The following is a 22,572-nucleotide window of genomic DNA, read 5'->3' on the forward strand; positions in this document are numbered from 1 at the left end:
CATCTTGTCTTTGTATTGTGGTATCATTCTTGGTGAGGGCAAGATGCTGCTCAGGGTCATACCAGCCTGGGCTACATAATCGGAGAGCTCCTCTATGTATCTTTTCATGTAGTCCAGGGAGGTACGTCTCAGATCATTCACACCAGCATGGACAATGACGGAGTCATATTTGTACTTGCTTTGGAGTGACTTGAGTGCATGTGTTATGTGGCGGATCCTAGCTCCCAATAGACAGCTCACAGTCACCTTCTCCTTGTTCAGCCTGGTCAGCGGGACATCAGTGTGTCTGACTATAGAGTCACCAATTACTAGTGTATCAGGCAAGGTGTTTGGCCTTAAGGGCTGTGATTGGTTGACACACTGATTTATTGAAGTATGTGTTGCATGTGTTTTGTTTTGATTTGGTGGATTTTTGGGTGTTTGCTTTGGGAGCCTCTGTTGTTTTGGTAAGTTTTTTATTAGAGCCTCCAGGTATGTCTTTGTGTTTTTATGTGTTTGGTTTGCAGTTGTGGTAGGTCTATGTGGGACTGGGATTGTTGTGTGTGTGTGGTTGCCATCTCCTCCTGTCTGGTCATGCCAGCCCTGAGTTGAGAGAGTTCAGCCTCCAGTTTGGCTATATAGTTGCATCTCTCACATGTATTTGTGTTTGTTGGGAGGAGGAGAGGGTTGTCTGTGTACATGAGACAATTGTAGCATTGTCTCAAGATACCCAGATTGACCAGCTGAACTGGAGATGACGCCAGTAATCTACCACTCGACATGCTAGAACAGTATAAGGGAGTGGTATACCTTTAAGGGAAGTGGATATTCACAGGGGTGGTAAGTAGATGTAGTGCTTTACTTAGTACGAGAGTGCTTACTTAGTAGAGAAGTATTGAGAACAAGTGCTAGGCTTATAATATAGTGAGTAGTCTGGTTATACTAAGAGTAGAGCTTCCTTAAGGGAAAATTTGAAGAGCAGACTTGGCGGAGCCAGAAAAAGTTTAACCTTGTTTAACCGGCGCTGCGCTGTCTGCCTAAACCCTTTGCTGTCTCCCACTTTTAATACTTTGTTTTCTTGCCACAGTTTTGTTAGAGTAAACTCTTTCTGCTGGTAAGATTACATTTTTACTATTAAAGGTCTAGGTTGTTTTCTCATAGCCAGGCAACACACATGATGTGTCCTTTCAATTAACTATTCTTGTTGTGGAATACCAGACCAGTTGCTTATTTGTACTTTCATAAAATTAATACAGTCTGTTTCTTAGAGCATTTCTGGTACAGCAGAAAATCTAAGGTTTTCCCTACATGTTTATTTTTGACACATTTCTTCTTGTGCAGTCTCATACTCAGCCAGCCCATTCTTCATTTCAACCTCTGAGTTTTTCTGTTCTATCACCCTATCTGAATATCTGTTCAAAGCTCCTTCCATTTTTTCAAGCTTTTTATTGTTTATGTTGATATACTCCATCAGTGTTTCATTTATTTTAAGCAGGTATGTGAGCAGCTGCTTTATTTCTTTCCTCTTGGTTACTTGAAGTCATGTCTGGAACTTGTACTGTTTCTTTCTGAACAATGCAGTACTTTCCCCAGTCTGTGTTTTTTCTTCAACTTTTGTTGCTGATTTTCCTCCAGGTCCTTTATTTCTTTTTTTCCTGGCATCTTGGCAGTGCACCTACTTGTCAGTTATTGCAATTTACCCAGAAATCTAGGTCCACTGGCTTTATCTCCTAAGTTTCTGTTTTCCAAACGGGAGAGACAGAATTAAGCTGTTATTTACTGTACAGACATCTTGGAAGTCTCAGCACTGGTAGAGTTTGTAGTAGACTCTAGAACAGAAGCTGATGTTAAAAAAATGAGTAATTAGTACAGTATACAAAATATTGCATGATAACTACAAGAATCATTCAGAGGAGGTTAGAAAGGATTGAGAAGAGAGACTGGATAAGCAATTCAGAATTATACCATGACCCCCCCCCCCAAAAACGTGCACGCTAATTGGCCAGCGTGCACATTGTAAATCGAGTTATACAAATGGAAAAAGGTCCGGTCGCCCGGACTTTTTTCCATTAGTAAAACTCTACTTTTAAAACACTGTCTCGCTATGTTAAATGGGTTTAACATAGTGAGACAGCTTTAAAATAAGCAACGGAGATCTCCGTTGCTTATTTTAAAGCTGTCTCGCTATGCTAAACCCATTTAACATAGCGAGACAGGTTTTAAAAAAAAAGCAACGGAGAAAACAAGATCTCCGTTGCTTTTTTTACTGTTTCGCTATGTTAAATGGGTTTAACATAGCGAGACAGTTTTAAAATAAGCAACGGACATCTCTGTTGCTTATTTTAAAACTGTCTCGCTATGTTAAACCCATTTAACAGAGCGAAAACAGTAAAAAAAAAAGCAACGGAGATCTTGCTTTCTCCATTGCTTTTGCCCACAGCTCTGATGTACTGCGCAGGCGCGCAGTACATCAGAACTGCCGCAGATGCCAGACATCTGCGGAAGTGCAGTAAACAGGCATTATACTATGCCATTATTTAAGAAAAGTAATAGTTTCTTTTCTTAAATAATGTCATGGTATAATAGCAATAACCCACTTCTGGGTGTGGGTAATGCTGTATTTACCCATGGTTGGCTTTGTTTGGTCCTCGGGCTCGGGACCAAACCACGCCAACCGTGGGTAAATCCAGCATTACCCACACCCAGGTGTGGGTTATTGCTATAATAAACAATGGGGGGATACATGTATGCCTCCCAATGTGCAAAAAAGTCTAGAAGATTTAGGATCTTTGCTTAAGTGTTTAAATAGGTATTTTTGTACCCTAAGTAGACGCCAAATCATTTTTCCTCTGGTAGACAGTAAATGTTTGAGGTGTGGTGAGGAAGAAAGAGGTTCTTGGGAACATATTTTCTGGTAGTTTAATGAATTATCAGACTTTAAAAATTTCCTGCAGACTACTCTTTCAGAAATACTGGGCGAGCAAAATTGTGTAGCTAAAGAAAACATTTTTTGAGCTATGATACAGAATCGTAATTGCCCAGAGAAAGTAAGGCCTTGCCAAGTCTAATTATGGTGGCTGCCAAAAAAAGCAATTACTAGAAAATGGAAATCCATGTCTAAACCAACTGCACTAGAAGCACTAAATATAGTAACAGAGATAAAAGAACTAGAAATGGGATTTTTAGAAAAGGGTAGGAGCAAATTACATAGAAAACATGGGAATTGAGGGAATAATACATGCAGAGGAGGAATGAGTTTTAAAAGAAGGCAGGATTTGAATGAGTTATTTAATGTTTGACTGACAATGACTGGATAGATTATAACTGATTTATAATGTTTTCAACTAAAATTATGTCAATATGGTTTGCTTTCATTTATGTAAATGTGTGATTGCCTAATTCATACATGATAATTTAATAAAGATGTTTCTTGTTTAAAAAAAAACTCTTACCCTTTTGCAGTTAAAACTGCTTGGATGGTTCCTTGAGACAAAAGGATGTAAAGAACAAATAGAAAACAAGATAAGCTCTTCCTGAGGAGGCTTAGGAATGCCCAAAAATGGGGATTTCCAAAGCATGTAATACCTTTGACGAATGATGGAAAGAACCCAAGAATCCTGAGTGATCTGTAACCAATCTGGAAGGGACAGTGAAAGAGATAGAACTTGGCTAAGGAAGGAGAAAAGAAGATAGTCAGAAAGAACTTATCTTGTCTGGAAAAAGAGGTTTCTGAGCTGTAAGTGTCTGAATAGACTTAGAAGAAGGAGCCCTTCGAGCACACTTTTTACCCTTGGGAGGAGGATGAGACTGTCTACAGACAAAGGTAGACTTGGTAGAGTAATTTCTCTGAAATTTGGAACGGGGAAACAAAAATATGTTTCAATTCCTGCATAACCTTACCCTTTTTCTGAAGAGATTTAAAAAGCTAGGAGCTGCAGATCCAAAGAAATTTTTATTGTCAAGAGGAGCATCTATCAGCTTGGCCTTGATATCATCAGGCAGAGGCTGAAGGTGAAGCCAGGAGTACGTCCTCAACACAGGACCAAAGGCAGCAGCTCTAGATGAGGCATCAGCTGCCTCATAACTTTATTTAATGGAATGGTGAGCCACTTGAGAAGAGGACTCTAACAAAGAGAGGGCCAAATTTAGCCTTCTCCTTAGAATCAGGAAGATCTAAAATAACCTGAAAAGCCTGACAGAGAAGAGACAAAATATACCTGGACATATGGGTCTGATAATTGGCAGCCCTGAAGGCCATAGTAGCAGTATACACATTTTTACTCAACCTTTCAGTTTTTTAAGAGTTTTTTTAGGAGCAGGGGGGCTGGGAATCAGGAGCCTTAGAAGCTTCAGAAGAAGTATCAAACAAGACAGTAAGAACAGGAGGCAGAGCAGAGTGCTTGGGAGACTCCATTTGAAGGAGTTCATAATACTTCCTTTGAGCATCAAAAACCTAGGCAAGGTTCCTTTTAAAAACTCCATCATACAGGAAACAGTATCCCAAAAGGAAATCTCCTCAAAAGGAAATCTCTTCCTCTGCACCATAATCCAAGGGAGAGGGAATCGAGGAGAAAAGACCACAGATTCCTCAAAATAATCTGCTTCCTCATCAGATGAAACCTGCTCTCTAGGCCTCTTAAGTGGAGTAGAAGACTAAGGGGGGGCAGGAACAGACACCCCTTGAGGATGCTTCAAGGCCATAAGGGCAATGAACAAACAAACAATTGAGTTTAGCTACATGTGTCATCTGCTTATGTGCTGACATGCTTCCAAGCTTGTGCCCAAAACTTACAAATACAGGACCCTGTGGGAAATCACCATGTTGAAAGCAGATATTATGGGTCAGACATGAGGTATGTTAGAATCATGTGAACTACCTGGGTGCCATGCATACACATATATAGAGGCACACAGAAATGCACACACACAAAAGCAGACACATACATGTGCGCACACACACACACACACACACACACACACACACACACACACACACACACACACACACACACACACACACACACACACACACACACACACACACACACACACACACATACACACACACACACACACACACCCCTTGGAAATAATACACAGTGCGTTGCAGATTATGTGGCTGTTCAGAAATATTTCTCTGTACATGAGGGCTATGTGGAGCCTTTATTGCCATAAATGCAATCTGTTGATCCATAACCTTGAAAAGCTGTGCTACACTATTTAAAGCATGCACAGTGCTGGCTTTTTCCTTTGCAGTAATGGGGACCCAAATACACTCATGTTCCATATTACCACTGCTGCAGTAACCTTTAGGCTGTATGGGTTATGTCTTGTGAAAAACTCAGCAAATGGCCAGCTTCCAAAAGCTCTGGCTACCTCCTTCACTTCCATTCTGAATGCTTATTGGTCAACCTTAAGGGAAAATCAGCACTCAAACAGGAAAATTCTATAGACTTTCTTGCCCAGGCAAGGTAATAGCTTACTCATCCTGAAGTAAACAAACAAGTAATCACCAAAGTATTTCCAACTATAACTATAAACAACAGCAGGGGGAGGAGGGTGGGTGTATCTATAACAGTGAGGAATTTGAACATCAACTGTTTTAAGTAAGTGCAAGTTGTATGACTGCACTATGTTCATCATTCCCATTGTTTGTCATAGCTTTAGGTATGCGGGTTGATTACCAAAACATATCCAACCTGGAAAGAGGAAAGATATGGATCTAAGAAGCCTCTGGAGAGTGGTCCTACCAAAGCCAGTCCAGGATCTAGAGAAAAAAATCCAGTTTGCAATGATTAGTAAAAGTATGTAGAGAGAACCATACAGCAATATCTAGAAAGATTGCAGAGTTCACCCCCTTTCCAGTATGCCACTGAATAAGACAATGCCCTTCCAGAGTGAGCCTTAATACTGTCTGGAACTGGTTTACTGTGATGGGCACAACAAAAAGTAGTAGCCGAGGACAGCCTTCTGGAAATAGTCCAGTTTTGATATGCGTTGTCCTTTCATAGTCTCAATATAAGAAACAAATAGACAAATGGTCTCATGTGCAACACTCCTTTCATACATAAGTAGCGGGGGTGTGGGTGGGCTTGCCCACCTGCTAAAATGTGTTTTTGTTTGCCAGACTGGACCCTCCTGGAATTCTCATAGTTCAAGACCTTAGTCAGCTCCCATTCCCTGGCTCCCTTGGTACTGAGAATTTCCTTACCTGCTCCTGGTAGATTCATGTCCTCCATGACTATTCTGGGTCCCCCATGAAAATTTCAGTCTTCCTCTTACTGCACTACTTTATTGTCTTCTCCACTCTGTCATACTAATCTCTTGTTGGTTCTGGTGGGTGATAATATATATATTTATAGTGAAGATTGGGTGTCAGTTAACTATTAAAAAGTTTTTAATTAAAAGACAAATTAAATTAAATACAATTACACTTTTTTTCAAACTCTTGGTAATAAAGTGTTACACTGTAAAATATATATATAGTTTCTTTATGCAATAACTTATCTTTAAGTACATTATCCTCAGCAAATTTACCCCCCTCCACTTGCTCCTTAGTCGTACTTTGTAATAATAAAGCATTAGTATGATGGTAGTATTGAAAATGCATAGCTACTGCACTGTCTGCTCTCTGCTTTTATATGTTTCTAATATGTTCCTTTAAACTACATTAAAAACACTCTTACTCTCACCAGTATAAAATAAATTGCATGGACATTTGAGTGCATAAATAATACCCTCTATAATACATGAAAACTTGTTAATCAGGGAAATATATTCCTATTAAAGAATAGTACACTGAGATTTGCAAATTGTTCAAAACAAGGATGTTTTTTTTCTGATTCTGACTAATAAATAGTGGCACTGAATCCCAAACATGCAACAACATCTAGAAGATTTAGCATATTTGCCTGGAAGTATTTACATTGGTATTTTTATACCCCAAGCAGGCTCCAAAGAATTTTTCCTCAGGTAAACAGCAAATATTGTTGGCGTAATGGGAAAGAAAGAAATAACTGGGAACATATTTTCTGGAAGTGTACTGAGTTGGCAGACTTTAAAGATTCCCTGCAGTCTGCACTGTTGGAGATGCTGGGTGAGGAAATTGGAGTAACCAGGGAAATTATTTCTTTGAGCTTTGTTACAGAATTGGAATTATCTAGACTTAGTAAGGCCTTGCTGAGTCGAATTATGATGGCTGTCAAAAAAACAATTACTTGGAAATGGAAATCAAAGTATAAACTGACTTGACTAGAAGTAATGAAGACAGTAACAGAGATAAATCAACTAGAACTTGGATCTTTGGAAAAGGATAGGATTACATGGAAAAAAATGGGAAATGGATCAATACATGCTGAGGAGGAACAAGGTTTGAAAGAAGGCAGGATTCGAATGAGCTACGCAGTGGTTGACTGACAATGACTGGATGTATTAAAAGTGATGTATAATGTTTGCAGCTACTTGTATTGGCACTGTTTGTAAGGTACAATGTTTGCAACTGAGATTGTGCTGTCATGGTTTACTTTCAGCTATATACATGTAAGATTGCCTATGTCATATATGAAATTTTAATAAAGTTGTTTTTTGTTTTAAAAAAATAAATAATGGCACAGAGGATTGCTGGGACAAAGAGGTTTTATTTATTTATTTATTTGCATGCAGTTATACAATATCTGGTATGACTCTGGTCTTTTAGAGTTGACCTGGCCTTGAAAATCTTTGGAAAATTTGCCTTTATATGCAATTCATGACTGCACTATTAAATGATGAAAACATTGAACTATAGTGGTATGTTGGACAATAGGAACAAAGCAGTTTCAGTCAAGTAGAGCTGTGATACTGCTTTAATACTGGTGAGCACTGTCTTATCATTTTAGCAGCCTCAGAGAAGCAATGCTAAAAACTTCAAAAGTTATGGCTAGTAACTAATTCACCTGATTCTGTGGCTGTATGCAGACTTATTATACATTCTAATGGAATGTTGAAATAAATTGTGGGTGAAGCAGGGTTATGTTATTATAAGAGTAGAAAAACAGTGTGCAGACATGCTGTTTCATTATCACCACAGTATAGGAACAGTGGAAAAAAGTCTCCAAGAAAGGGTAGCTTTTACTGGAGAAACTGCTGTATATATAAAATGTTAGCAAATCAGGACAGTCAGTATGATGTGTGAGTGGCAGAGGGAGATAAAGCCCTAAGTATAGCCTAGGTGACCAGGTTTGGGTGTTTGATGTCTGTGTTCAGCACCCAGCTCATTGTTCCGCTCATGACTTGATCACTGCCAAAGTGCATGGACAGAAAGAGTGGAGGCTGATGCAGGAATGTCACGGCATGGTTGCCCAAGCTGGTGACAGCAACTCTTGCCAGCTATATGAAGGAATGCATGCAAACTGATGAAGGATAATTGGCAGTCACTATGGTGATGTAGGTACTCATACAGTAAATAGTTGTCATTACCAATCTGTCTGCAAGTGCACCAAACTCCCAGATGTCTGTCTGTAGGGTAATGCCCCCCAATCCACCAATGGCTGTTGTCTTAAAGGATCTGAAGGGAAGTCCCTCGCCCCTCATTATACCAATCATAGAGTATAATGCCTCATTTGGCATGTACCTCACTAGATACCTGCAACAGCTGGAGAGGCCACAAAAGTACCTCACAAAGAGGATCCTAGGCCTTAAACACATGTCCTACATGGACAGACTCAAAAAACTCCATCTATTCTCTGTCTCATATCGTCTACTAAGAGGCAATCTCTGCTTGACTTTCAAAGCCATGTCAGAGCCAGCTCTGTTAGAAATGCTACATGTAAAGAAATCCCAATCCCTAAGCACCAAACGCTTCAGAGACCTCAACCTCATTACCACAATCATCAGAACATGTTGGAGGGACAGGTTCATAACCCAGAGACTGCCCATGCTCTGGAATAGACTTCTCATACATGTCAAGCAGAGCACCTCACTAGCCCTCTTCAAGAAAAATCTTGATGAATGGATGGGAAATAGAAAATTCACCCGGGGATCACTCCACTGGCTCTACTTGACAGAGGCACTGGGAAATAATGACAGGCAACACAATGCCAGGGCACCTCTATGGGCTAGGCTTGTAAAGGCCCCAGGGCCATTAGCCTAGTACACACCTATGAACCCCTCAGGAATGAATTGGCTCCAGTCAGATAGGGGGTAGCTCACTGGTTGGCAGACAGAGGGGGAAGTCCCTAGGGAAAAAATCATTTAAGGTCAGTAATGTACAACAGGAATTCAACAAGATATTTTCTAAACTGCTGGACAGGAAATATGATATATTTATCAGTATACATATGTGGTTTATTTTGTATAGGAAACATAATCAGTGTAGGAAACAATTTACAAAATATGTTGCTTTGCCTAAATTTTTATGTGAAATCAGTGTTTCATTTGTTCAAGATATTATATGCTTGCAAAGTATTTTTGTCACTGCTATTCGGACCCAAGTCATGAGTGAAAAGGGGTCCTTGGACTAGTTCACTCACCCAGTTAACAAACTGAAATGAGTACTTCAATGAGGTACTCTGAAAGAGAAACCAGTGCACTTTATGCTTATTTGGAAGGAAATCTGAGTCTCTCTCTCGAAATGCAGAAAAAGGAACATTTTACATTTTGTGTACATTTATATGGGTATTGATAGAAAGATTGTCAAGATAGTTGTAAGTATGTATTAAGAATAAACCTTCTGTTTTTGTCTGTACAATGAATGCATTATGAAGCAATTTCATGAATTTGAAAAGTAAATCTTATAGGAAGCCATATATCCTGTCTATGCATTGATACTGATCCTTTACAGGGGAATCAATTATTTTTATCATCTGTGATGTCATATTTTAAATCCATATATAAATGTTTTAAATTTGAATATTGGGTAAACCTTAAATAAATTGTGTAAGACAAAAATAATTGATGTTGGTGTTCTTCGACCTATAACTTTTCAATTAATCAAGAACAAACGTTTGTAATGCTGTGCTGTTTCTTGAATTTTTCCATACACCAGCTTATCATCTTCACTCAAAATTGTGAGCGTTCTATTTGTATGTTGTCCTGTTCCCTACGTTTCAGTTCTCTTTAATAGTACATACAGTGCATTAGGGCTGCACAGTCATCTCCCAGAAAGAAAGGTTTTTCCCATGGCACTTTTGTTTTCAGAACGATCGTTCATTGTGGTTCCTACAGAAAGGGACCACAATGAACTATCATTCAGAAAAGGGGGAAGATGTCAGCAATTGCTGTTAGAAAATATTGACAGCTTACATTTGAACCTGTTTGCACAAGAAATGTGGACAAAGCCTGTTCCGTAATAATGGAGGTTAATGCTCAAAAAATAGGGACAGGCTTTAAATACTCCTCACATAAACTTAGAAAGTGGCTAGAATAACACGTTTTGTGTTAACATGCATTTCCTGAATGCTATCGAGTCTGAAACTGAAATAGCTATCATTTACTGAATTCAGTCATGACCGAGGTGCCAGAAAAGCACACGTTTTATGAGGAACACACCAAAACTACAAGGCAAAAATTTGGACGCTCTGTGAAAAGTTTGATAGCTGAGACTTACGAGGGACAGTTAATATAACACATTGCTGTTACTGTGGGCAGTATTTAGAATATAGGACTTGACATCATACCACAATATATTATGTAACTGTTTCTAGTGTTAAATCTTTGCTTTTAGAACGATCGTTCATTGTGGTTCCTACAGAAAGGAACCACAGTGAACGATCGTTGTAAATAACAAAAATTTAATATGTAACTGAAATCCCATGTCGTGCCTCTCAACCTGCTAGAGCAACAGATTTGAGCAAAGCCTGAGATGATGAGGGATAAAGGACTAACAACTGGAGCAGATCATTATTGCTACAAACAGGATTAGTGATAGCTTGGAGTTTCTGAAGGATATCACAGGTAGAGGCGATACAATGAAGAACAGACATTCTAAAAAAATGTTACTGTAATGAGCAGTTTGCACTTTTAAATGCTTATCAAGTGCTCATTACATTAGCACTCATTTTTTTATAATGATTGTTGTGATTACTACATAAAGTATAAACTTATCACATGTGAAGTCTCTGGAACAAAGATCCGATTCCGACAGGAACGGAAAAAGAAATAGCAGTTGACACTGGGAGGAAAAAGAAGACTGGAATTTAAAGAAACACAGGAAAAAAAGAGACTGTGGGTGGGAATGCAAGTGACATGGTAAAGTGGGCGAGTTTTTGCTCAACTTTAGTGTGGACCTGAATTTTAAACTGTGGGATTGTCCCTTTGAGGGCAATGCAATATCAGCACTTCATCTATATGGCATGGGAGTAGAACTCACAGCCTTCTGCACCAAAGGCAATTATGCTGTTATGCTACTAAAACTACTTTAAAATTTTTTAGTACAAACACTGTTAATGCCCATTTGCTAAACAAAACAAACACATTGAAAACAGACTTAGCATGAGCAACAGTAAGCTTCTTTTCCCTTGAAACTAAATATTCCTTGAAATGCACAGAACCTCAATGTTCTTTAAAAATGCACAGAAATTCAACAGTCTCTGAAAATGCACAGATACTCAACATTCCCTGAAAATGCACTGGAACGCAACATTCTTTGAAAATGAACTAAACTCAACAGTCACTGAAAATGCACCTGCTGATGACAGTTTGGTAGATGGTGTAGAGGATTCAGGTTCTTGTCTCTTGTAATCAAAGTACAGAGTTTGAACCTGAATAAGTTAACCAACCTGCCATCCCTAACTGGGGCATTACACTTACACACACACACACACACACACACACACACACACACACACACACACACACACACACACACACACACAACACACACACACACCCCTCTAACCGTTTCCATAGATCTTGCTCATCTCTCTTGAATGGAAATTCTCAAATCCTTTAGTCTGAAAGTCTTTAGTATGATGAGCACATAATGCTATTGCATGCATCCTTAAAGAAGAAATGTAGTACATGCAGAGTTCATTCTTAACAAATAAATAAATCTTTTTTGGGAGCCCCCCAAGCCAGTGGGCCCTAGGCAACTGCAGAGGTCATCTAGTACTGGATCTGGCTCTAATACAAGCGTGAGAAAAGCTACAACATTGTACGTGTGGGGTTGCAATACCTACAGCCTCCAGCTTTCATGTACCCATTACTTTGATATGCACTGAAGTCGTGGAATGTATTTGTATACAGAGAACTTGCTAGGATACTTAAAAAAAGACTGATTCTCTGTTTTTTGGTAATGCCCTACAAACAACATGCAATTTACAAATATTATTTCAGTTAGTTTAATTCTGTGGACATACCGTTGAATCATCCAGGCTGTATTTCCTCAGCTGGTTCACAAACTCCAGCTGTTTCTTCTCTTCCTCAAGCTGAGCTACTGTCTGCTCACTAAGCTGAAGCTTGTGGTGAGCATTTGCCAGTTCATCTCGTAACCATTGATTTTCCTGGCACAATCTTTTCACCTGTGTCCTCAGCTTCTGCTTCTCTGCTTCTAGTGAGCCAAGGTGGGTGGAAAGTGCAACCATAACCTGTAAAGGAAAAGAAATATATAGTTGGTACCAAAATGTTTCTACAGATATTCCATTTGCTTGCACTCTAACCAGAAAATGCCACCACCTGAAACCAATGACCAGTGTAAGCAGAACAAGATTTTAATTTACTCCATTACGTCTAACTGCATTTTGTCTAGTACAGTGAATGAGTCTTGCAGTAGGCATCCACCTGAAATACACTTCATTATGGAATACAACCAGCCAGTTCACATTAAAAAACAATACTTCTCTCCAAATCAGAATGATAAATTAGTTTTGAGGTGTGGGAATCACATCCCACTGAGACCAAAAGTTGATGAACTACATTGTACCACTGATGCCATTTCAGTCACTAAACATCATACTAAATTCAAATGTGAACATACTAAAATGGTAAAGCTCTAGACTCACACTGCTGAAGTGAGAGGACTAAAATACAACCTTTGGCCCCATAACTCGTGATGGAACACAAATTCATGACCATAGCCTACAGGTAGATGTTTATGATAAGAGGAACTGTTTATGGAAAAATAAAATAAATGTATCAATTAAATCCATATGTAACAAGGACATAATAATAATAGTGTCTTAATTTTTGCTTGACTGAATTATTTATATATTTGCTGGTATTGTTTTCTGATCTTTGTTGAAACTGGTTTCTCCCACCCTATTCCTGTTGTGTTCTTAAAGTTGGTAAAACTGCTCTAACAGCTTTTGTGCTATCTGATTGTCTTAAGGCTTGTCAGTATAAAAATATTTCCTGTTTGTAAATTCCTGCATAGCATGTTAGAATCTTCTTGTGTTCTGACAGAGAGTGCTTTTCAAACAATCTGGAAATATAGAGTTGATAAGTATATTTTTGGCACTTTTAAACTGTTAAGAGTTCTAGGTTTCTAGGGGCGCTACTTTCAGGACCAGGGGAGCTAGGAGGTAGTCGGCTAGCTAGGGCTTGAATTGTCTCAGTAAAGAATTAGTTAAAACTATCAGAAACACCTTCAGGGGTTTTATCAATAGTAGCAGCAGGGATTGGGGTTGAAGTTTGTCCAGGATGTAGTAGATTATTTAAACCTGCCCAAAACATCTGAGGGTTATTTTGATTTACTGTCTGTAAACTACAGTAGTATTGTTTTTTTGTCTTGTAAAATTGATTTTTTTGGTTTCGTTCCTGGATTGCCTGTATTTAATGTGATCTTGAGGGTCTTTAGAAGAACGCCATAAAGCCCATGCTTTGTTTCTAAGGGTAATTTTGAGTTTAGACTCTATAGAAAGCCATGGTGCAGTTTTTGCCTTGGTTCTCTTTGAAAGAACAGGTGCATGCAAATCAAGGATCTCGAGGAATTTGTTGTTAAAGTATGCTACTGCTTCCTCTAAGGGGAGGTGTTTTAGAATAGACCAATTACATGAGTTTAGTTCTTGTTGGAATTTGGCAGGGTCAAAGTTTTTATTGTTTCTATCCTTTCTGAGTAAGGGTTGTTGGGAATTAATGGTTTTGTGCTTAATTACATATGTGAGAAGGTGATCGCTTAGGCCATTAAGGAGGGTACCAAAGGTGTACAGTTGGGGGTGACTATTTATGAGTACCCAGTCAAGTATACTTTCTTTTTGGTTGGATTGACCTATCCTGGTAGGGGTGGATATGATTTGTGTAAATGCATTCAGGTTAATATGGGCATTTATATAGATGCAGGTATAATACGAGCATTTATATAGATGCATGGAATCAGGAATACCCGAAAGGAGTAAGTCATCCTCCGCAAGGAAGAGTAAACCTGTCTGGTGGACATCTGCAATAAATAAACTCTATAACAAAAAGAAAGAAATTGCTGTCCAAGACCAAGAAAGAGCAGGTGCCCAATTGCAAGCAATGTCTCCTTAGCCTGAACTAGCAAATACGAGTACTACTGAAATCCTCCAAAGCAAACTTTCAAGTCCAAATTGGCCACATCTACTAGAGACAATCATAAAGCCTTCTTCACATATGTCCGCAACCTCAAAGGAAGCACCCAGATGTGTTCAGAACTGGTGGTCAAGGACACTACATATACAAATGCCGTATATATATATATATATATATATACATATATATATATATATATATATAGCAAACTTGTTGGCTGACAGATTTAGTGAAAACTTTAACCCTCTGCCCCCATCAATAAATCAGGATATCCCCAGTACCTGCTCCTTTCCCCTTATATCTAGGGAACAGGTCATCACTGCTCTCTCAAAGGCATAAAACCCAATAACATCCCAGGCTGCATCCTACGTGAACTCAGGCAGGAACTATTAGGCACCCTAGTCAACCAAAGTCTGTGTACTGGCTTCATCCCAGCTGAGTGGAGGACAGCCACTGTCATCCCTTTACACAAAGGTGGAGCCTCCACTGATCCAGGAAATTATAGACCCATCAGCCTAACTAGCCTGATCTCCAAGGCCATGGAACAGATTATCATGGACCTCATTAACAAGGACATTAGCAACCTCCAAACACTTGATCCCACACAGTTTGGCTTCAACAAGGGGAGGTCATGTCTGCTAAATTTGGTTGACTTGAGACAGTCACCAAAGCCATGGATGAAGGGAACATGGTGCACACTGCCTACCTTGACCTGACCAAAGCCTTTGACACTATTCTCCACTCAGGTATAATAGATAAACTCTCTCAACTAGGCATCAATCCATATGTTACCAGATGGGTAGCAACTGGCTCAGTGATAGAACCCATGTAGTCAAAATCGTGATAGCCACCTAAAGCAGTAGACCCATAACAACCGGCATACATCAGGGTTTGGTCTTGGGTCCTCTGTTATTTGGGATATACTTTTCTGAGGTGCAGGCCAAAACACTTGGCTATGGCTGACCAAGTTTGCAGATGACTGCAAGCTGGGTGCTATCATCAAGTCCCTCTAGTGATGTGGATGTCCTCCAAGAGGGTCTCACTCAGACAAATGACTGGTGCCAGAAACATGAACTCAACCTGAATACCAAAAAATGCATCATCATCCCCTTTGGGGAGAGTGACATCCTCAGAAATCATCACATTAATAACAATGTCCTAAGCATTCAATCAAACTTGAAAGATTGGGGAACCCAGGTTGAAAGCAACCTGACTTTTGACCAAGTTGCTTCTGTGGTATGAAAACCCTTCTACATGGCCCACCTCATAAGTATCTCATCCAGGGACAAGGAGGTTATAACATCCCTGTATTCTTGCCTTATAAGGTCCATTATTGAATACAATGCAACTTTCAGCCTGTACCTCACAAAGCACATGCAGCAGCTGGAGAGACCACGAGGTTCCTCACCAGGAGAATCCAGGGCCTCAAACATCTACCATACACAGATAGGTTAAAAGCCCTATCCCTCTACTTAGTTTCAATCTGACTCCTCAGAGGTGACCTCTGGCATACAAGGTGATCATGGACCCCACCTTGATGGGACTGCTGCATATCTGCAAGTCAAGCTCCACTCCAGTAACCCGCATGTCTGACCTCAATCTGGTCTGTGACATCAACAAGACTTGTTGGTGGGACAGATTTGTGTCCTAGAGACTCCCTCATCTATTGAATAGACTCCCTCTCCACATCAAGCAGAGTACCTCTTTACCCTTTTTTAAGCACAACCTAGATAACTGGATGGGAAACAGAAAATAAACCCCTGGGATTTCACCCATGTCTCTGCTGTACAGGGGCATTGGGTGCTGATTTGTCTAAACATGTGTAAACTTCTTTAGACTTGTAGACAAAACCACTAACTTTTAACTGTGGATTTATAAAGATTTTTGGAGTTAACCCTTGTCTGTTGTTTGTTTTTTAATGAACACAATGACACAAAAGGGAGGGCTAACACTGCAGTGACAATATGGTGCTGGAAACTTGCCCAGGCATCACACACCAGTCTGAACGACAGTATAGGCCAGGTTTGCCTCATAAGATACAATGATCAGGCCTGCTGGTGAAGGCAATCAACAAGTCACTCCAAAATACTTTCTATGCAGACAATGTGGGTGTCAAACTGCTAGTACACCACACCAGTCACCAGCCTCCACCTGGTTGTCACTACAGGTAGCATCCCCTGTCTACAGGGTTCACTGGAAACATCACTAAAGTACACACAGACTGCCTACTGGATGAGTCTGCTAAGTCCACTCAATCCACCCACCATTTATTTAGTACCAACTTCCCCACCAATCAACATGGCTCCCTCCATTTTATATACACTGTTCTTACTCATTACTGTACTACTACTTATACAATTCCCATCAATCAACTCTAGATTAATATTCACAAAACCCATTTCTGCAACTAGTTCTCCACACACTCAATCTGATAATTTACTTAGAAATAAATCCCAGCCTCTTTTATACCGCACTACTCTCCTCTAAAATACATGCCCTCCCCACAAACTACTCTCTGTTCACAATTCAAGCTATACCTACCCCCTTTTACTGCACTTTAGCATCTCCAAACTAACCACTTTTACTCATCAACTTTCATTTATTTTCTTAACATTAATCTAATGTGGTGACATCCATCCCAAACCTGGTCCTTCTACCACAAATCCCCCTATCGTGACAAACCCCACTAAATGCTTACAATCACTACACATAAATTACCATAAACATTCAAAGTATATGCAATAAAACCTCCAACCTGCATGCCTGGTTAGCTCATAATAAACAGATATCCTAGCTATCACTGAGACATGGCTAAAGCCTAACATAAGAGAGACAGAATTTCTTCCTCCCAACTACAGCATAATACCAGTTTATAGAACCAACAAGAAAGGAGATGGCATTGCCATCCTATTCTCAAATACTCAACATACTTCCATTTACTGGTCACATCCAACAGCTTCTAAATGTGGAAATCTTGGTCTCCTTTTTAAAAGTTAACAACTATGAAAATCTCTGTATCATAGTCCTATACATACCCCAGGTAATAACATGGGTCTATATTAGAAGTTCGAACGCACAGGTGTCCAAACACCATAACATCGAACTGGGAAGTTCGAAATGTCAAAATAGCGAAGCTGGGGAACACCTAATTTTTTCCCAGGGAAAAAAATTTAGTGGGTCGTTTCCGCGGCTTCACTATTTCCTCCATTGTGGTGCAATCTTGGAGTTGGTATATTTAAGTATGGGGTATGGGGGGCACAGCCCCTTACATTAGGAACATTTTATAGTTTACGTGTGTTTTATTCCGATCAGTGATTTTTTTCCCTAGGAAAAAATCGCTGTTCTGTTTGTTCGAAGGTATTGCATTTCGAACTTCAAGGTTCGACATTTACATTATCAAACTTATTGTAATTTGACTATATGATATAGACCCTAATAACATACCTATTCCCTCTCTATGTAAAGCAGTGTACCTCATTAAACCTTTTTAAGCGCAACCTGGATAACTGGATGGGGAACAGAAAATACATAGAACATGGATTAAATTCTTGGCTAGGCTTGTAAGAGCCTCAGGGCCAATAGCATAGTAACTTCTATATAATCATATGATCCTATAAATATTATCCTGGGCCTCCCACACTATAAAAAATAAATCCATAGTCCTAGGTGTTGTGAGTATTAATTGGTCTAATATTTCCTCAAAAACGTCATCCACCAATATTAACCTGTTTCAGTAAACCCAACTAATCTGCACCCCCACTAGATATAATAACAGAACCACTAAGGAAAACATCTTAGACTGGATCCTAGTCTCTGACTCAACAAAAATTACATCAGCTGGTACTCTCCTCAAATCTATAAGTGATCACCTTCCTGCCTTTATTACCTGAGCCTATTCCCCTTTCACAAAAAAACTTCATACAACATGTCAGGAACCTATCCAAATTCAACCCTCACACAATGAACAATATCCTAAAAAGCATAAATTGGAATAACTTAAAAACCCTCTCCCTAGACAACACCCTGTACTGCTTTAACACTGCTTTTCTAGAAATATTAGACAGCCTTGCAGCCACCTGAACTAAAAGAATAAGAACTAATCATGCCCATTGCTTAACTAAATCTGCTAAGGAAATAATGATAGCTAGGGGCAAAACCGGGCAGCTATGGCATAAACACAAGAACAACTCAGATTTATTAAAGTACAACCAACTTTGTAACCAGACAAAAAAAAACTTGTATCCAAAGACAAGAAAGAATACCACTTGAACCTTCAAAAAAAAAAACAAAAAAAACAAAGCTATTCTGGTCCTCCATTAGTACTCTCCGAAACCCAGACACAAAAAGTAATCCTTGTCCCCACCCAGACAAAATATCATATCAATTAGCAAGCATGTTCAACTCCTATTTCATAGGCACTATAGCTGATATCACAGCCACACTCTCAATGTATTGCCACAGCTAACTCCCCAAGTAAAACTCATCTCTCTCTCTCAGCATACACACTCCCAGCATCCTCTCTCTACTACAAGCATATTTGGCTAAGCTACTCCCTGTACTCCTAACCCCACATCCACCATACAAGTTTAGCTAAACCTCGTTCCTTGCCAGAATTCAAACTTTCTACTGTTCTTACAACATCCATAAAAAAACTTGTTCTGAAACTAAAGCCCTGCTCAAATGCTGCAGATGGTATACCCACATAATACCTAAAAATCGCTGCAGATGCTATTGCTTACTGCATTAACCTTCTCATAAATAGATCCATCCAAGAATCCTACATCACCAACCTCTGGAAAAAGCAAACATACTACCTCTCCAAAAAGGAGATACCTCAACAGATATTTACAACTTCCACCCTATAGCTACTCTATCCCCATCCCAAAACTCCTAGAAAAATGTGTACACACTCAACTTCTACAATTCCTTCTGGAAAATCAAATCTATTCTGAAACTCAGCATGGTTTCAGAAATGGCCATAGTACTTCAACTGCAATAACATCCTTTATGTAGCTAGTTAATAAAGCCTGCTACTCAAGGAAGACTGCTTCCACATTATTTCTGGATTTGTCTAAAACTTTCGATACTCTCACACACTCCTCCTTTCCCAACTTTCTAACATTGGACTATTTACTCCATCTCTAAACTGGTTCAAAAGCTACCTATCTGATAGAGAACAATGTGTAAAATGGCAACACTCTGTATACCCATATATTCATAACTCCACTGGTGTCCTCCAAGGCTCCTTGGTAAGACCCCTACCATTTAATATTTTTATCAAAAACTTCATCTATCATTCCAGCAAGGGTTTCCTGTACTGTACGCAGACAATTCTGCTATAATCTGCTGTTCCGAAAACTCAACTCATCTACAGCAAATTACTCAGTCTGCATTTACTACCATAGAGACCTGGCTCTGCAATAACCACCTGTCTTTAAACACAAACAAAATCAAGCTCATGATATTTACCCCAAAGAGAAACACTCCTATTAAATCTCAATTCCACATATTCTCTCTAAACAACACTAAAATTGAATTAAGTCACCCAAACCAAACTGTTAGGTGTGACGAAAACCTAAAATCTGACCTACACAATAACATCAGCAAGACTCACAAAAAACAAGGACTACTCTACAGACAAACATTTCCTCTCCCTCCCCACAAAACAAGTACTTGCTTCCACTTATCTACTTCCTTCTCTAGTCTGTGTTGCCCCTCTACTAACTTCCAATCCTCCTTCAAAACTAAACTCGAAATACGCTAAAACAAGATGGCACAATTTGCAACAAACAGCCACCACTCCACCCACCACTACATCCATCTAAACACATTAAATTGGCTCAAATTCACCCACTATTTCACTTATTTCCAGTTAGCTACCACCCACAGATTACTTACTAAACCCACCGGATTGCACTGCCCTAAAGTCCTTATTCTCCCACTATAATCCCACTAGGTCCCTAAGATCAGAAAATCAACACATCCTCCAAATTAACTATCTGCTGTTCAGCTGCTATACTCCTGGGTAAAAGCTAAAACCTGGAACAGCCTTCACCCAGCCATTCACACTGTGCAATGTACTGTCTCCTTCAAAACAACCCTGCACACACCTTTACTCCAAATAGATCTGTAACTGCACTAAGCCTCTACCAGTCATTATCTAGATCTTCCTACTATTTCTACTTTTTCTGTTTGCTACTCACATATTTCTGTTACTACTAATGACTTTCACTCCTGATCTCCATCTCTATTACTCCTATCCTTCCTACCTTTACTGTTGCCACACACAACTTCTTACATGTTCCTTTGCATATTCTCCACTCACTTCCTCTCATAGACTATAACTGCTGCAGCCTTTTAATGTCTTCCCCAGTTCTAAATCTCAGTCATCATCTGAATGCTAAGCATTTTACAATCACCCATACTACTATTTCAACTAAAGTTGTACTATACTGTAATTAGTTTATTATGCGTGTATCAAGTGTGTGTACATTTTATTCACCCATACTTCCATGTCAACTATAGTTGTATTATAATCTAATTAGTTTTATTAAGTGTAGCAATTCTTTGTAATATATACTAAATGTTCTACTGTTTTAAGAATTTTTTTCCTCCATTTGTCCTATATCCCGTATATACTCAAAATGTGTAATATGCATCCTATTTGTGTTTCATGTGAAGCTTTTCTACCCAGGCCTCCACTGAAAATGCACAGTTTGGCCCAATGGACTTTCCAGGTAAACAAATATCAATAAATAATAAATAAAATAAATAAACTGTGTACCACCTCTGCCCTTGTGCTTTAAGTTCAGTGGAATCATTCCTAAAGCATATACACAGCATGCTCATCCTATAGGCAGTTTGAGTCCACTCAACCCTCCCACCATTTATTTAGGACAAACAGTGTACCATCTCTGACCTTGTGCTTTAGGTTCAGTGGAATCATTCCTAAAGCATACACACAGCAGACTCATCCTATACACAGTTTGAGTCCACTCAAACCTCCCACCATTTATTTAGGACAAACTATGTACAACCTCTGACCTTGTGCTTTACATTCACTGGAAGCATCCCTAAAGCATACATACAACAGGCTTATCCAAAAGGCAGTCTGACTCCAGTCAATCCACCCACCATTTATGTAGGACATAGTGTGTGCCGCCTCTGCCCTTGTGCTTTAAGTAAGTGCTAGGGGCATTTAGTCTTCCACGTGTATTTTAGCCTGTATATACTGACTAGTCTGAAGACAAGTGCTTCAGTGTCCTAATTTGTAAATAACAGAATTATAGTCTGTAAACCCTCCTCCACTGACATCATGCTGGTCAGCTTTTACTCTCTACTTCCTAACAGACACTGACACTTACTCATGCTGCTTTTACTCAAACTATTTCTTTCTCTTATGTTTTCTTCACTTCTTCTAGACTTGCTACTTTCATTATCTATATCCTCCTGTCTTTCTTTAGTGGAACTGCATGTTTTCAAGGAAGCCAACATTAGTCTCCCACTTCCTTTCTGGTTTCTCCTTGCCCAAGACAGTTATTAAGCCACTTTCAGCTCTGAGCTAGTATTTGTGCACAGTCAACATTGTCTCAGTGCACTCAACTGTCTCTTTAGTATGTTTTTATTTTGCTATAAAATTATCCCTGCTGCTTGCTTAACAGATATGTATGTAACAGTGAAGTTTGTAGTTTCAACAATAGTCTGTGGGCTGCAGTTTTATGTACATTATAAATATTATATCAGCCTAAAAGAAAGTCCTCTGTCCACTATAATAGTTCCATTTTCTTAGACAACAGCAGCCCCATTGGTACTTTCTCCTTTAACTGTGCTGAATTCATTGTTTTTAGCAGTCCACTGTCTCCCTTTTTTAAGTTTATTTCTCTTCTTGTGTAAGTAACCACTTGGAGTTCTGAGCAGTAATTTTCCAGAGCTGCACTATTGCATTCTAGCTTAGTTTGTCATTGTTTTGCTGATCTGTGGATGTTAGGGTGGCCTTTTGACTTTGCATTTCAAAGTCCATAGAAACCTCCTTACATTACACAGTTGTTCGAACAGTCGAATGCAGTTGTTTTTATTGTTATCACCATTAGTCAGGTCAAAGTGATATTGGACCAACTCTCCTAGTAAGCC

The 22,572-nt window shown here is 39.3% G+C and overlaps 1 protein-coding gene across 4 annotated transcripts in view; it reads right to left on the minus strand.

Annotated features, from left to right (window-relative positions):
• LOC122810216 (kinesin light chain 1-like) overlaps nt 1-22,572 on the minus strand; it is a 2,247,025-nt gene that overhangs the window by 1,373,444 nt on the left and 851,009 nt on the right. For all 4 annotated transcript variants that reach the window (XM_044081914.1, XM_044081987.1, XM_044081756.1 and 1 more), the window contains one exon: nt 12,315-12,542. In XM_044081914.1, the coding sequence (XP_043937849.1) occupies nt 12,315-12,542 (228 nt within the window). The remainder of the gene's footprint in view (nt 1-12,314; nt 12,543-22,572) is intronic.

This window comes from Protopterus annectens, chromosome 1.part0 (genome assembly GCF_019279795.1).
Source record: "Protopterus annectens isolate FY-2018-M chromosome 1.part0, PAN1.0, whole genome shotgun sequence".
In the NCBI taxonomy this organism is placed as follows: Eukaryota; Metazoa; Chordata; order Ceratodontiformes; family Protopteridae; genus Protopterus; species Protopterus annectens.